The sequence below is a fragment of the Felis catus genome, chromosome D2 (assembly GCF_018350175.1).
Source record: "Felis catus isolate Fca126 chromosome D2, F.catus_Fca126_mat1.0, whole genome shotgun sequence".
In the NCBI taxonomy this organism is placed as follows: domain Eukaryota; kingdom Metazoa; phylum Chordata; class Mammalia; order Carnivora; family Felidae; genus Felis; species Felis catus.
In genome coordinates this window covers 82,659,679-82,675,233 of record NC_058378.1, presented here as the reverse complement: position 1 = coordinate 82,675,233, position 15,555 = coordinate 82,659,679, and the positions used below count along the sequence as shown (strand labels likewise).

At 46.2% G+C, this 15,555-nt stretch overlaps 1 protein-coding gene across 3 annotated transcripts in view; it reads right to left on the bottom strand.

Annotated features, from left to right (window-relative positions):
• The window catches only part of DOCK1 (dedicator of cytokinesis 1), a 529,364-nt gene that overhangs the window by 74,000 nt on the left and 439,809 nt on the right, over positions 1–15,555 (bottom strand). For all 3 annotated transcript variants that reach the window (XM_011287620.4, XM_019813984.3, XM_011287621.4), the window contains one exon: positions 6,054–6,202. In XM_011287620.4, the coding sequence (XP_011285922.2) occupies positions 6,054–6,202 (149 nt within the window). The remainder of the gene's footprint in view (positions 1–6,053; positions 6,203–15,555) is intronic.

The window sequence follows — 15,555 nt, the reverse complement described above, 5'->3', positions numbered from 1 at the left end:
AAAAATAAATAAACATTAAAAAGAGATTACAGGGGTATGGGCACCTCTTTGCTGCAAGGCTTTTAAGAACAGAATTCAATGCAATCAGAACTTTTATTAGAGTCCAGGGTGTCAGCTTCCATGATCTCTCAGACTTTGGGGTCCGGATTCAATACAATAAAAGCCTACTTCTCGTGCCGTATGTTCCCTTTCAGGGTCCGGAACTAAACTCAAGCATTATGTTGAAATCGGAAGCAAGAATAAACCAACAAACAAAATGCCAAAGAATTCAAGAATCATCAGGATAAAATCACCACCAAACTTATGTCCATATGACGGTGCAAAATGGACCAGCTTTCCCGCCAACCAGCAGAAGCCAGCAACATCCACTTGGGTTATTCAGTCATTCAGTTAGGGTTACCAAGCATGGGCAGTAGGAAGAGATTATTCAGACAGGGCCTCAAAAACATCCAGGACACAAAGATTACTCATGTTCTAATACTGTTACAACTACAATGGGAATTTCTGGAAGTTGTGGAGCATTTTACTGACCCTCACAGAGATGACAGAGAAGAGCTTCATGGTTGAAAATATTATTTTTCTGTGGAGTCTTTCCCATTCCGTCTTTATTAATGGTATACAGCCCATACAGCCGTTTGCTGAAATTCTCGGCTGTGAGATCTGTGGTTGTTTTTTTTTGGTTTTGTTTTGGTTTGTTTTTCTTCCAAAGACATAACAAATGGAATTCTTTCCAAAGGTGCCAGGAGGGAATTTACAAGCATGCTATTTTTTTACGGAGCAAAATCCAGCGAGGCTGCGACTCGGAGCATTACTGACTTGGGGGGTAGGGGTGTCGGCGCCACAGGGGAGAAGTTAGTTTCAGGCCAGGGGGAAGTACGTCTCGTGGGAACGCGACCCAGCCGGGGCGCCTGGGTGATGTAAGGGACGCTGAGATGCTGATGTCTCCAAACACCTGCACAGCAGGTCCTGAAATCATCGCACACAGGCGCTCACCCTTGAAAGAAGTCAAGATCTCCCGAAGACCCAGCTCGAGCATGAACGTGCCTCTCTGGGACTGGGGTCAGGGTGGGGGTGGGTGGGCACAGGGACAGAGAACACGCCGTTGGCATGACTTGTGGGGTGGGCAAGCTGGAAGCAGAGACACCAGAGACGGCGTCCTCTGGGACTGGTAGACAGAAGATGCAGTAGAAGGGGACAATTTAGGAGAACAGATGCAGCGTCCACATCATAGAAGAATCTGAGAAAGGGCTGGGAGACCCAGGAATTGTCAGCAGGCCTCCACAGAGCTTATCCATCACCTATGAGGATCTGCTCAGCACAAATGGTGTCAGGCCGAATGAAGGCGGGCCTGCAGCCCCCGGGGGAGAGGGCCCCCGGCCAGCAGGAGGACAGAGCTTGTGAAAGGGTCACTCCATGCCTCTCCGTCCCACAACCGGGCAAACCTGTTCAGCGCCTGGAGCCTGGAGAGGCAGGACCTCAAGCACCGAGGACAAGGACAAGGACACGCCTCTGTTGGATGAAGATTCATGCTCTTGCTTGCAAAAGCAGAGACCAGAAAGGAGACTTTCGGGGAAATGTGTGTATGAGATCACTCTGATGGAAGTCCTTCCGCTGTGGCTGGAGAAGACACGAGCTGCCACTCTGGGGAGCTGTAGAAAAGCCCATCTGCAATGCCTGCTTCTGAAATTCCAGTAATGGCTCGGTGCAGTTGAATCTTGTGTAAAATGGCAGGTTTTTCTTCGAATCCAGCAGCCCCCCCCGCCCCCCCCACTGCAACGGTAAGAGCATGCTACGACCCAGACATGATGCATATTTCACAAACAACGGTGCATAAACAGCCCCGCTCAGAAAGACACAGCAACCTTTAAAAAAAAAAAAACTACATCATAGGCTCAAAACATGAACGTTTTGCAAAAACGAAAAGCCCTAATGTCTTCCTCTCACTCCATTAGTGTTGCACATCTGCTATAAAAGTGAAGCCAATTTAAGCCCTTGTTGATGTGACTAATAAGGTTAGATAATTGGATTGGTGGCGGGTTAGGTAAACAGCAGCCAGCCAGCCCCAACCTGGAAGCTCCCTGGGAGGGAGGCAGGGATTCCGGGCCCTGCGGTTCTGTGCACACACCCACTCACTGCTCCACACCCACACCACCCCCGAGGACAGAGGGCACGCCTCGTGCTTCAGGAAAGAGTAGCCAATAGAAGGTGAGCGTCGGCTGACCTGAGAATAGGAAAGAGTTAGAAAAGATATGTCAAGTCGAGAGATAGATGCTATGGGCCAGGAGAGGCCGGGGCTAGGGCCCAAGAGAAGCCGCCGGACGCTAGAGATCAGAAAGATGACAAGTCTCTGCATCTCACCAGGGAGGCCAGGAGAGCAAACAAAGATGAGGCTGCTGTAACCTGCACCCAACCAACCAAGTGACAAGGAGCCCGGTAAAAAGGGATGATAGGGAAGCAGCGGGTCTGGGAGGGGTGATATTCCATGGGACACTCCACCTGGGAGGCTGAGACAGACTCACAGAAAAAAGAAATCAAGATATCCCAAGAGAAGAGGCGATGGACCTTTTCCCAATTCGCAAGAAGAGATGAAGAGAGCAGAGAGACTGTTGTCACGCCTTTTCGCTTTTCTGCCTTTATGTAAAAAAACCCTTTGGTGTGTCCTCCCACTGGTCTTTGAAGGCACAAGCAGATGACAACACCGATGAACAAATGGTCGATGATCACGGACCAAGAAATCCAAGTAGCTGACCATGCTTACCGACAGTGGGTTGTGTGGACCCGTGTCCTCACGTTTATGCTTCTATTTACGTATATCCGAGTGGGACACGTTTTATGGAAGGGAAATTGTTTGTGAAACAGAGTTAAATGTGCACAGCTACTTTCCCGCTGTTACTCAAACAGCTTGGTCTTCTGATATTAGGCAGTTTTTGAACCCACCACTGGGGGCAGAGTTGAGAACGGAGGCAGAAACCCCACGACTCTCCTTCAGTAACTTTGTGCCATTTCCTGGCAAACCAGAGACCCCGTGAATTGGAGAAATTCCCTAATGTAAATAACTACTATACTCTTTTTAAAAAATTGTATTTATTTTTGAGAGAGAGAGGGAGCATGCGTGCATGCACGCGCACACACACATGAGCAGGGGCAGGGCAGGGAGAGAGAGAGAGAATCCCAAGCAGGGTCCTTGCTGCCAGTGCAGAGCCCCACACGGGGCTCAAACCCACGAACCATGAGATCATGACCTGAGCTGAAACCAAGAGTCAGACACTTAACCGACTGAGCCACCCAGGCGACGCTATCTGATTCTTTAATAGCGCTTTTTCATACGGCCCTTCTTTAGGGCTTAATTCATACAAAATTCAAAAAGTCAGATGAATTTTCAGCTTAGGAAAAGGGATTTTAAACTACATTCCCTAGTTCTGGTGGATTGGCAGTGAGATTGGACACGATTTAGTGCCAGTGGCAGTCAAGATGGGTCAAATCGTACGGCAACAGCATCAGAAAACATTGGCAATGTCAACACTTACGAAAATATTTTGAATCAGCAATTCCGTTTTTGAGAACGTATACCAGGAAAACTTTCAAAAGAAAGTCAAGCAGTATGCACGAATATGTTCACTGCGCACTGACTCATGGTAGTGAGAATCTGCAAACAACCCAAACGTCCAGCTAAAGGTGATGGATAAGAGATTAGCCAAGGGCGTGTGGTTAAGCGTCCGACTCTTGGTTTCGGCTCAGGTCATGATCTATTGGTTCACGAGTCCAAGCCTCACGTAGGGCTCTGCTGGCTGGTGTGGAGCCTGCTTGGGATTCTCTCTCTCTGCCTTTCCTCTACTCACTGTCTTTCTCTCTCTCTCTCTCTCTCTCTCTCTCTCTCTCTCTCTCTCTCTCAAAATAAATAAATAAACCTTAAAAAAAGTTCCAAAAGAGAAGATTATCCATTCTATTTTATGAAAGCTTATGCCATCATAAGAATCATGGTTACTGCGCTGTCATCAAGAAAGAGGTGTCTGATACATTGCCAACAAAACCGAAAACGTTTGGACAATGTTTACCATGTTACATTATATGTGTGCAACAACTGATCTTGAACCAGAGGGGGGGGGAAAAACCAGCTGTTCTTTTAAAACAATCTCTTTGGGGCGCCTGGGTGGCGCAGTCGGTTAAGCGTCCGACTTCAGCCAGGTCACGATCTCGCGGTCCGTGAGTTCGAGCCCCGCGTCAGGCTCTGGGCTGATGGCTCAGAGCCTGGAGCCTGTTTCCGATTCTGTGTCTCCCTCTCTCTCTGCCCCTCCCGCCGTTCATGCTCTGTCTCTCTCTGTCCCAAAAATAAATAAACGTTGAAAAAAAAATTAAAAAAAAATAAAACAATCTCTTTAATTTTATAAATAAGTCAACATAAGGAAGCCCTCTTCTGCTATGGAAAGAAAGGAAGAAAGAAAGGAAGGAAGGAAGGAAGGAAGGAAGGAAGGAAGGAAGGAAGGAAGGAAGGAAGAAAAAGAAAGAAAGAAAGAAAGGTGGAAGGGAGAAACAGAGAGAGGAAGGAAGGAAGGGAAGAAGAAAGGAAGGGGGAAGGAAAGAAGGAAGGAAGAAAGGAAGGAAGGAAAGAAGGAAGGAAGGAAGGAAGGGAAGAAGGAAGGGGGAAGGAAAGAAGGAAGGAAGAAAGGAAGGAAGGAAGGAAGGAAGGAAGGAAGGAAGGGAAGAAGGAAGGGGGAAGGAAGGAAGGAAGGAAGGAAGGAAGGAAGGAAGGAAGGAAGGAAGGAAGGGGGGAAGGAAGGAAAGGGAGGGAGGAAAGAAAGAAGGAAGGAAACAGAGGGAGGAAGGAATCAAAAGGAAAGGGAAGGGAAGGAAGGGAGGCGGGTGGGCAGGTGGCCTTCACAGGTTTATTTTATTCACTTCTCACAACATCCCTTAGGAGCAGATTCCATTCTGTACCAATATTACAGCTCGGAACCAAAGATTAAAGACGTTCGGTGAGTTGTGGGAGGTCCAGGTAGCACCAGGCTACACCAGAAAGCACGGGTACCTGACATCAGTGTTCACACTCAAGTGTAGGCACAGAGCAGGGTTTCTTTTAGCTTTGTATCTGTTCTTTGCTCTAGAAACTAGCAAAATTATTCATCACGGCTACCACCTTCATGCCGTAATAGCAAAGACTGACCAGTGAAAAGGTAAAACTGTTCAAAATCTATAAGGTAGCAAGTATAAAGGGGAGGAAGGAAAAATCTACTCTTTAAATATCAGATCCATTACAGTGACGCTGCTCAGATGTAGTCTTTTTCCAATACAGGGATTTTTCTTCAAATTCTGCAAAAATCTATGTCAAGTGGGTACTTACTTACTCGAATCACTAGAATATTTAAATCAAGTATGGAGGAACCACTATCACTGGGGGTCTTCTCTTGCCTCCTGCAGAGCTTCCCAGCCAGCCCAGCAACACACGGGGGAGAAAGCCGCTGTATGTTCGTGCGGGCGAGCGTGTCCCCACTGGCGGAAATGTAAACACCACCTTTATTTTCATGGAATCCAGGGAAGGAGATTTTGTTAATCCTCCCACATAAATATGCAGATTTTGTCTTTCCTATGGATACAGTATGTTGTTGAGCACTCTACCCGGGTTTTTTTTTTTTTTTTTTTTAAGAGGAATTCTTATCAGTTTCACTGCACAGGTGAAAGGTCAAGACACATGTAAAAGAAAACAAAAAAAAGCAGAGATTTTTGACCTGAAAATAACATAAGTTGGCAAGAAGCAGGCAGTCTGAGAGGATAACATCTGGGTAAACATTCTGAGGGTACATACCGAGGGGGAGGGGCGGCAGAAAGAGACTTTTATCCAGGGTTTAATGTGTAAGTAAATCCAGAGCAAAATAAGGAAAAGCTAGTCATTGACAATACTTCTCCCTAAAGATGCAGGCAAAGGATGACAGGCTTCTTCAATAAGGAAAATCTCTCAACATCCTTAACTCCAGAGCCATTTATAAGTCTTTTTCAAGGTTTGCAGGCTTGTTGGTCTCCTCCCCAAGCCACTTACCGCACACCTACTATGTCCTTACCATCTGGAAGCTGCGGGTCGAATGGAACTCACACTGCATCATATCAAAGAAAATGGGTATGGTGGCTTTGCGCAGTTCTGTCTCAGGAATTAGTGTCATTTCTAGTATCGGGCCGACCATTTCTGGAATGAACTTTATCTTGTGTTGACCTTAAACACAGAAATGCATTACTCAGAACATGTCTTTTAAAAAAAGGATTTTAAAATGCGCTTCGAAGGACCAAACAAAACCACACAGCTTAGTGTGATCCTGAATGCTAGGATACTGGGAATGTGCGTCCATTTCTCATCCGCAGGTATTTTGAATGTGTCCAGCCTTTAGTATAAGAAGTGGACTGTATTCCTTTTTTTTTTTTTAATTTTTTAACGTTTATTTATTATTGAGAGACACAGCATGAGCAGGGGAGGGGCAGAGAGAGGAGGAGACCCAGAATCCAAAGCAGGCTCCAGGCTCTGAGCTGTCAGCACAGGGCTCGAACTCACAAACTGGGAGATCATGACCTGAGCCAAAGCTGGATGCTTAACCGATTGAGCCACCCAGGTGCCCCGGAAGTGGACTGTATTCTACATGTTGTAAGGGAAGCTATTAAAGTATCCATCCAATAGAAGGCCTGTAGTCATGCCTTATCTGTTATGTAAGATAAATGTCATTTCACAAATAGACAATTATATCACATTGATCAAGGACACGAGCAGCTAATAGTATGCATTAGCTACAGCAGGGGTGGGAAACAGAATACCTGGTAATCTCATTTGTGACAACTTGTTATTAACACTAGCAATTTACCCAGAGTTAATCACTCTTACTCATATTTCTACATAATCAGAAAACAGAATGGATCCTCTAAAGAATTTAGTTGGTTTTATTACTCAGCTAATACAGATTTCTGCAAAGAGAACATTAAACAAATTTGGCTATTATAAATAACCACACTTCACAAAGTACGTAACCGTCATAATAAAGCCTAACTTAATATATTTCTGAAACTTATATTAAGTGGACACATGCAAAATGTAACCTTCAATAAGGAACTGAATATAATGAAAATCTTACAGGTAATATTTGGACTAAAGGTGCTAATAATGTGATTCTTATCCTTTCCCCAAAATGCTTAATGTCCCTGCAAGGCATGTAACTGTGGCAAAGCATTCTCTTAAAAATGCTATTATGTTCAGTCTCTCAGGTGACACTTTTCTTGTCTTATGCTGAAAAAATGTCAGAGCCAGTGTTTCAGAAAACAGATGATAGTGACACGAAGTCGTTCATCAACACAATTTGAGTGTCACAGAGAGCGCTGTCTGTCACTGCCAGCCCTTACTGCTCTCAGCTGGGAGGAAAGTATAGGATGGGAACAGGTGGTGGTCGACGCACAGATTGGAAAAATAAGTGACAGGAACGATGGTTTTCTGATCTTTGATTATCGACCTTCCCAATAACGCAGGAACCTGGCCAGGGGCCAGTGCTGGGCTCTACAGTGATAGCCCCAGGATTTAACCTCTGCAAAAACAAATGGTCCTCAAGGTGGGCAAGACCTGGGTGTCCTCCAGTATTCTTCTTCCCTTTCTTTTAGTCCTGTTTTCTTTTCCTTTTTTTTTTTTTTTTTTTGCATTTGCATTTGCATTATGGATTTCCCCTGGAGCATCGCTTGCTCAAATTTAATGATGAACTCAGGTTTGGAATCAATGAGGATCAAGGTGACTCTTGCGGTGGTGTAGACTTCAAGAAAAAGAGGATGCGCTTCCACCCCCCCCCCCTTTTTGAGACAAAGAAAGAACAAGTTAATTATCAGGTCATAATGGGAATACTTTACCTCGGGTCACCTTGCCAATCTCCTAGCTACAACTCCCAAATTTTTTAAAACCCACCAAGAGTCTTTCTTCGAGTTACAAAACGTGGGGCCTCCCCGTCCCCTCTGGACACTGGGCTGTGCTCTCTCCGGGGATCCAAGTCCTCACCTGGCAACAGTCTCCCCCTGGGTGTTTGGACAACCTCTTTGCAACCATGAGGGTCCAGAATTCCGGGTCATCAACCCCATTCTAACCCCAGGAAAATCTCCATAGACACAAAGGTAGACGGGGCAAAAATTTCCACCATCATCCAGAAACTGATGAGGCCTCACTGTATGTGTTTGAATGAAAGCACATCATGTGTCCAGTCCCCAGAATCATCCACAAAGGGACCCCCTGAACGAAAGCTATTCCGGACCAAACCCGGCTGACACGGATCTCGCTGTGAGCACGCTGGCTCCGGCAGGACTCTCTGCACCGCACTGGCCCGCCTGCCGCGGGTAATAAACAAAACGGAAGTGGGGGTGGTGCGGGCCACGGTGAGATCAGGCGCTCTGGCCCCTGCTTCCGGGAGCGCACTTTGATAAATAACTGAACAGCTCAGTAAATAAGCACATCCCCCCCTTCCCGCCCCCTGCTTCCTTTTTTTTGGACAGAGTGTGCTTTTGATTTCTCCTTTCCGACTCAAAATGTGACAGGTTTGGGAGGGGGAAAAACATGCTGCTCTGTCCCCTGGGGCAGCGCGAGTCTGCGCTTGCATTCAACCCGGCAGAACAGATCCTTGTCTGAAGCTCTGCTTGGAGGGGAGATCCGAGACCCCCGTCTCCACATACCGCTCGTATTATAGGAAAGACTCAGAGAAGAAACAGTCGCGTGGAGCATTCGGCTTGTTAAAATCGAAAACAAATGGAGACCGGCCTCGAACATTCCCCAAGCAGAGAAAATCAGTTTTGTCATACAAGCAAAGCTTCCTTTAGCTTACTGGGCAAGGCTCACCTGACCGGGGTCACTTCTCGCTTAGGCCTCTGAAAATCATAGGCAAAACCAACACACACACACACACACACACATTTTCCAAGGTTGACATGAGGTAACCACTAACCAATGAAGAGAATTCTAAAACAATAACCAATCACCAATATAACCAGTAAATTGTCATTGTTTTCTCACTATGTGAGCTTCTAAATTTTTTTTTAAGTTTATTTATTTATTTTGAGAGAGAGCACCTGAGTGAGCAAATGGGGGAAGGGCAGAGAGCTAGATGGAGGGAGAGAATCCCAAGCAGGCTCCTTGCTCTAAACACAGAGCCTGACTCCAGGCTGAATCTCACAAACCGTGAGATCTTGACCTGAGCCTAGATAAAGAGCCGGATGCTTAACTGAATGGGCCATCCAGGTGTCCCACTATATAAGCTTCTTTGTAATGATATACCTCTGAGCCTCCTTCCATGTATTCGTTTGAGGGGGCCTTGTCCACAAACTGTCTCTTTGGTGTGTGCACAATAAAACTTTATTAATTACTGCTTCAGCGATTCAACGATTTTACTGCTGTGATGTGTGAGCTTTTGATGGGCTCAACCCTGACCGAGGAACAGGTGACTAACTGTAGAATGATAAATATATCTGACTTCTATTTTTATTTCCTTCCGGAGTGGGCTAGATCGACCTGCCAATATGTTCCCAAACCTGAGCCTATTAAAAAAAAGAAAAAAAAAGCTGCATAGGAAATAGGTTGTGTACATCTTGGGGAACTGAGATGTGCTGTCATAAACTCCCAGAGTGCTGGCCTTGAAAGGGATACTCATGGCAGGCTCTAATACCTGAGATTCGTAGCAGGCAAGATCCAGGCCACCTGAGGTGACCCCATGGAGACATTCTTAGCTGTCTTGAGGGGCTGCTTGGGGCAGACCCTTTGGGCTGCTGACACTTTTATTACTTTTTTTTTTTTACTTCCAAAAAATAATTTAATTATTTTATAAGCGAGGAACCCCATCATGTTGGTGGGTGGTTATTTCTTGCTGTTACCAGATTCCCGCCCCTCATTGACCTCTTGGCTGCTTCTCAAGCCAGAGTCAGTGTTCAATATCCGTGGCTGAAAAGCTGCAAAACACAGATCTTTTACATTAATCACCACATTCAAATCAGCAACTGCCCAGGTGAAATGGGACATTTGCTTTTTCAGTGCAGCCTTTACTACGTTGCAAATCAAAGACCTCCCGCTTGACTCAGCCTGTTTGGAGCATAATGACACATAATGTCAAGGGAACCAACCGCTCCCAAACAGTTTTAAAGATCTGATTTCCACCTAAGGGTGCATCCTCTGAAGGTCGAGCCTTCCCCAGGGCCTGGAGTCGGCGTCACAAAGAAGCTCGTGTTACCCCGGGCCTATCCTACCTTCCTTCACAGCAATCGTGGAAGGGGACAAAATGAAATGGAGCCACTTTCAAATGGCGGTCGATCTGTGGACTGACTACGTAGGCGACCAGGAACATAATTTTCGTAGAATGAAAGAGCTGGAAAGGCAGGAGCGCCCATCAGTCAGGTCAGCCGTGGTTTGAGCTGAGTTTTGGAGCCCCTTCCATGCTAGCCAGTGACCCTTCAGTGTGGGGAGGGCACACCGAAGAGGGGGGTCCTGGGGGAGCACGAAGGGGCCAGGGTGGGCTGAGTTGGGGCAGCAACTATTTGTCAAGCGAGAAAAAAGCATTTTGATGTGTTAACCATCATTCAGAATATCTGCCAGGGTGGATGCCTCTGGTTATCTGCAATAGTGCAGAAACCATCAAAGCCATTTCAGGACGAAGCAGGCCTGCCATTTGAAACGATACCTGAAACTCTCCCGTGGGGGGAAAACCCACAGCTCATAGTTTGCACCTGAGAGATGAAGGCGAACAAGTCACAAGAAGGCGTGGCCACTCTCCTAGGAAGGGCCGGCGTGCGAGAGGCGGCCTGGGAGGCTCTCAGGCAGAGGGGCGGCAGGTGGAGCTCACGGAACCTGCCCAGGGGGTGCTGGCACCTCCAAGAGCCTTGGCTCCTCTCAGGTCCAGCAGAGAGCAGCTCCCTCCGTGCCGTCTCTCTGAACATCCTTTTCTGCCCTGTTCTGGACTCTCTCTAATGGGGCTGCACTTGGCCCCTTCCTGGCGTGGGTCCTGCGGTTGTCTGGCCAATCGGGGCAAGTGACAAATGCATCTGTCCGAGCGTGATCAATTAAAATGAATCACGAATGGCCCTCCTCCCTGTTCCAGAAGCCTTGGCATTTCATTACTGAGATCCGCACATGTATGTGAAGAATTACGGAGCATCAGGACTGGAAGGCTCTTGAAAACCTCAGTCCAACCTCTCCATCTTACAGCCTGGAAAACCGATGGAAGCCCAGAGAGACTGTGTCATGTGACTGAGGCCACATAGCCAGGCCGAGGCAAGGGAGGAAGGAAACTCCAGTAGGGATTCCTTCCCTCAGAGCCAGGGCTCCTACTCTCTCCTCCAGGGGGATGGAAGTTAGAGCGGGGACAGGGTGGCACCCGGCAGGCTCTGTGTTGGGAGATGTGGGAAGCTCTTGGACAGCCTGGAGCCAGAACTCAGATTCTGGGCATTTGAGCTGCTACAGGAAAGTCACTTGCATTGACACGTCTCCTCAAGCTCCTGAGGCCCAAACAGCATGCAGGTGCGTGATGCGTGTCCACTGAGAGTGTGAACGGACGTGGCCGTTCCAGCCAGTTCTTCATCACCACCTGGGAGCTTCTGCGCTGGAGTTTTACTCCTGAGAACCCGGGTGATGCTTCATGTTACACCATACTTCTTAATTTCGATGTTATTAGTATTATACAATACAGTATCTTTGAGTATATTTACGCCAAGGCTTTCCGCATTTATTTTTCTGTGTAAAGACCCATTTGAAAAAGACTCCATCCTTCACGCAAACAGATGGACAAAGGGTATTTGGAAATTCGAACTTCCCCTCGAGATGTGACAGAGCCTTCCCGCACCCATGTTTGCTGACATCCGGGAACTCAAGAAGAATCAGGAGTCGAAGCCTCTGGTGAGGAAATCTGGCTCGGGTTGGAAACGAGCTACTGAGAACTTGCTGACCGCAAAGCCGGATTACAGGCGTGGCCCTCAACCCCGCACCCCTGTCTGCTCGAAGGGTCCGCAGGAGGGCGATGGGGTCCAGTTCCCCACCTTCACGGAAAACCGTGTTCAGTTTTTACGACCCTGTTTCGTTCTTCCCGTGGAATACGGACACGTCAGGGTATCTTTCTAGCCAAGCTCTCCAGCCACGACATGGAGCGCAGGAATCTATCTAAGTTGCCCCAGCCCTGGGGGAACAAAGGAAACCCAGGTGTCATGGGGCAACTAGAGAGAGAAGTGGAAAGACCCTGCCTCCCTGGAGAGAACAGAGTCACTGGGGAGAGGGGAGAGAGGAGGTCCTCTGTAGCCACCGCAGGCTCCAGGTGACAAGTTGAGTGGAATAAGTAGGGCCCCGGGCGCTCAGGCAGGAAATGCCACTGAAATCTTGCACAGGACCATCCGTGAGGCCAAAGAAAGATGCCCAGACACCTTGGCACAAAGCAAGCTGAGAGTGGGGACCAGGTGCCAGGAAGAGGTTCATCTCCACTCGGAGAGAGGCTGGGCTCACAGAGGACACATTCGCCTTTAGCGTGATGTCCTCCAGGCCCATCCATGTTTTTGCATATGGCAAGATTTCTTTTTTTTTTTCCCTCGTAAATGAAGCTGAATAATACTCCATTGTACAGACATACCACATTTTCTTTATCCATCCAACCATCAATGGACACTTGGGTTGTTTCCGTATCTTGGCCGTTGTAAATAACGCTGTAGTGAACATGGGAATACAGATACCTCATCGAGGTTGATTTCAATTTATTTGGATGTATACCCAAGCAGGGGAGATTGCTGGATCACATGGTAGCTCGATTTTTAATTTTTGAGAAACCTCCATGCTGTCTTCCATAGTTCGTTTTACATTCCCACCAACCCTGTGCAAGTGTTCAAACTTCTGTACATCCTGGCTGACACCTGTTACCTTTTATTTTTTTTCATAATAGCCATCCTATTATGGCTGTGACATAATAATCATAACAGCCGACAGGTGTGAGGGGACAGCTCACACGGTTTTGATTTGCATTTCCCTGATGATGAGTGATGTTGCACATCTTTTCACAAACCTATTGGCCATTTGTATTTCTTCCTTGGAGAGATGTCGACTCAAGCCCTTTGGCCATTTTTTAACTGGGTGTGTTTCGCTATCGAGTTGTAGGAGTTCTTTATCCATTTTGGGAATGAATTCCTTAGCAGATATATGGTTTGGAAATTTTCTCCCATTCCACCTGCTGTCTCTCATTTTGCTGACTGTCTCCTTTACTGTGCCGACTTGTTAGTTTGATGTCATCCTTCTTGTCCACTTTTGCTTTTGTTATCATTTCCAAGAAATCATTGCCAAGTACAATATGAAGGATGGTTCAACATGCACAGATTAACACAAGTGATATACCGTATTAACAGAATGAAGTATAAAAGTCATATGATTTTTCAGTAGATTCAGAAAAAGCATCTGATGAAATTTAACACCCTTTTGTGTTAAAAACTCAACACACTAGATATAGAAGTAACGCACCTTAACATAATAAAGGACACATACGACAAGTCCACAGCTAATATAGTCGGGGCGAACGACTGAAAGCTTTTCCTGTAAGATCTGGAACACACTTTTCTTCTATGGTTTCTCCTAGAGTTTTGAGGTTTTGGGGGGGGGTCTTCTGCTTAAATCTTTAATCCAGGGGCACCTGGGTGGCCCAGTTGGTTAAGCATCCTACTTTGGCTCAGGTCATGATCTCATGGTTCATGAGTTTGTGCCCCCGCGTCAGGCTCTGTACAGATAGCTCAGAGTCTGGAGCATGCTTCGGTTTTTGTGTCTCCCTCTCTCTCTGCTCCTCCTCTGCTCATGTCTGTCTCTCTCTCTCAAATGTAAATAAAAACAGTAAAAAAAAAATAAAATAAATAAGTAAATCATTAGTCCATTATGAGTTGATTTTGGGGTATGATGTAAGACAAGGGTCCAGTTTCATTCTGTTGCATGTGGATATCCTGTTTTTACAACACCATTTATTTTTTTTTAAATTTTTTTTTTCAACATTTATTTATTTTTGGGACAGAGAGAGACAGAGCGTGAACAGGGGAGGGGCAGAGAGAGAGGGAGACACAGAATCGGAAACAGGCTCCAGGCTCTGAGCCATCAGCCCAGAGCCCGACGCGGGGCTCGAACTCACGGACCGCGAGATCGTGACCTGGCTGAAGTCGGACGCTTAACGCTTAACCGACTGCGCCACCCAGGCGCCCCACAACACCATTTATTAAAGTGATGATCCTCTCCCCAGATTCTCAGCTCCCTTGTCAATGCTCAGTGGACTGTGCATGTGCAGGCTTATTTCTGGGCTCTCTATTCTGGTCCATTGGTCTGTATGTCTGCCTTTAGGCCAGTACTACAGTGTTTTGATTCCTGTAGCTGGGTAATATATTTTGAAATCAGGAAGTATGATGCCTCCACTCTTCTTCCTCAGGAGTGTTTTGCCTACATAGGGTCGTTTGTGGTTCCATATGAATTCTAGCATTATTTTTTCAATGTCTGAAAAAATGCCATTGGGATTTTGATGGAGATAACACTGAACCTACAGACTGCTTTGAGTAATATGGACACTTTAACAATATCAAGTCTTCCAATCAACAAAGACAAGACATCTTTACATTTATTTGTTTTTTTCTTGAATTTCTATCATTGATAATTTGTACCTTTCAGTGTTCAGGTCTTTCACCTCCTTGCTCAAGGATTTTATTCATTTTGACCCTATTAGAAATGGGATTGTTGGGGCGCCTGGGTGGCGCAGTCGGTTTAGCGTCCGACTTCAGCCAGGTCACGATCTCGCGGTCCGGGAGTTCGAGCCCCACGTCGGGCTCTGGGCTGATGGCTCAGAGCCTGGAGCCTGTTTCTGATTCTGTGTCTCCCTCTCTCTCTGCCCCTCCCCCGTTCATGCTCTGTCTCTCTCTGTCCCCAAAAAATAAACGTTGAAAAAAAAATTTTAAAAAAAGAAATGGGATTGTTTTCTTAATGTCCTTTTCAGATAGTTTCCTGTTAGCGTATAGAAATTCAACTGATATTTGTATGTTGATTTTGTATCTGCAACTTTCCCGAATTTATTAGTTCTAACAGTGTTTGTGGTGGTCTTTAGAGTTTTCTACATAAAAGATCAGGTCTTCTACAAACAGATAATTTTACTTTTTCCCTTGTGGTCTAGATGGCTTTTACTACTTTTTCTTGCCTAATTTCTCTGTCTAGGACTTCCGGTACTATGTTGAATAGGAGTGGTGACAGTGGATCTCCCTGTGTTCCAGATCTTACAGGAAAAACCTTCAGTGGTTTGCCCCCGAGTATATTAGCTGTGGACTTGTCATATGTGACCTTTATTAAGTTAAGATGCGTTACTTCTGTACCTAGTGTATTGAGTTTTTAACACAAAAGGGTGTTAAATTTCCCCAGATGGGTTTTCTGTATCTATTGAAAAATCATACGACTTTTATACTTCACTGTTAATACAGTCTATCACTTTTGTTACTCTGTGTATGTTGAACCATCTCAGCATCCCAGGGATAAATCCCATTTGATCACAGGGTATGATCCTATTAATTCACCGCTGACTTTAGTTT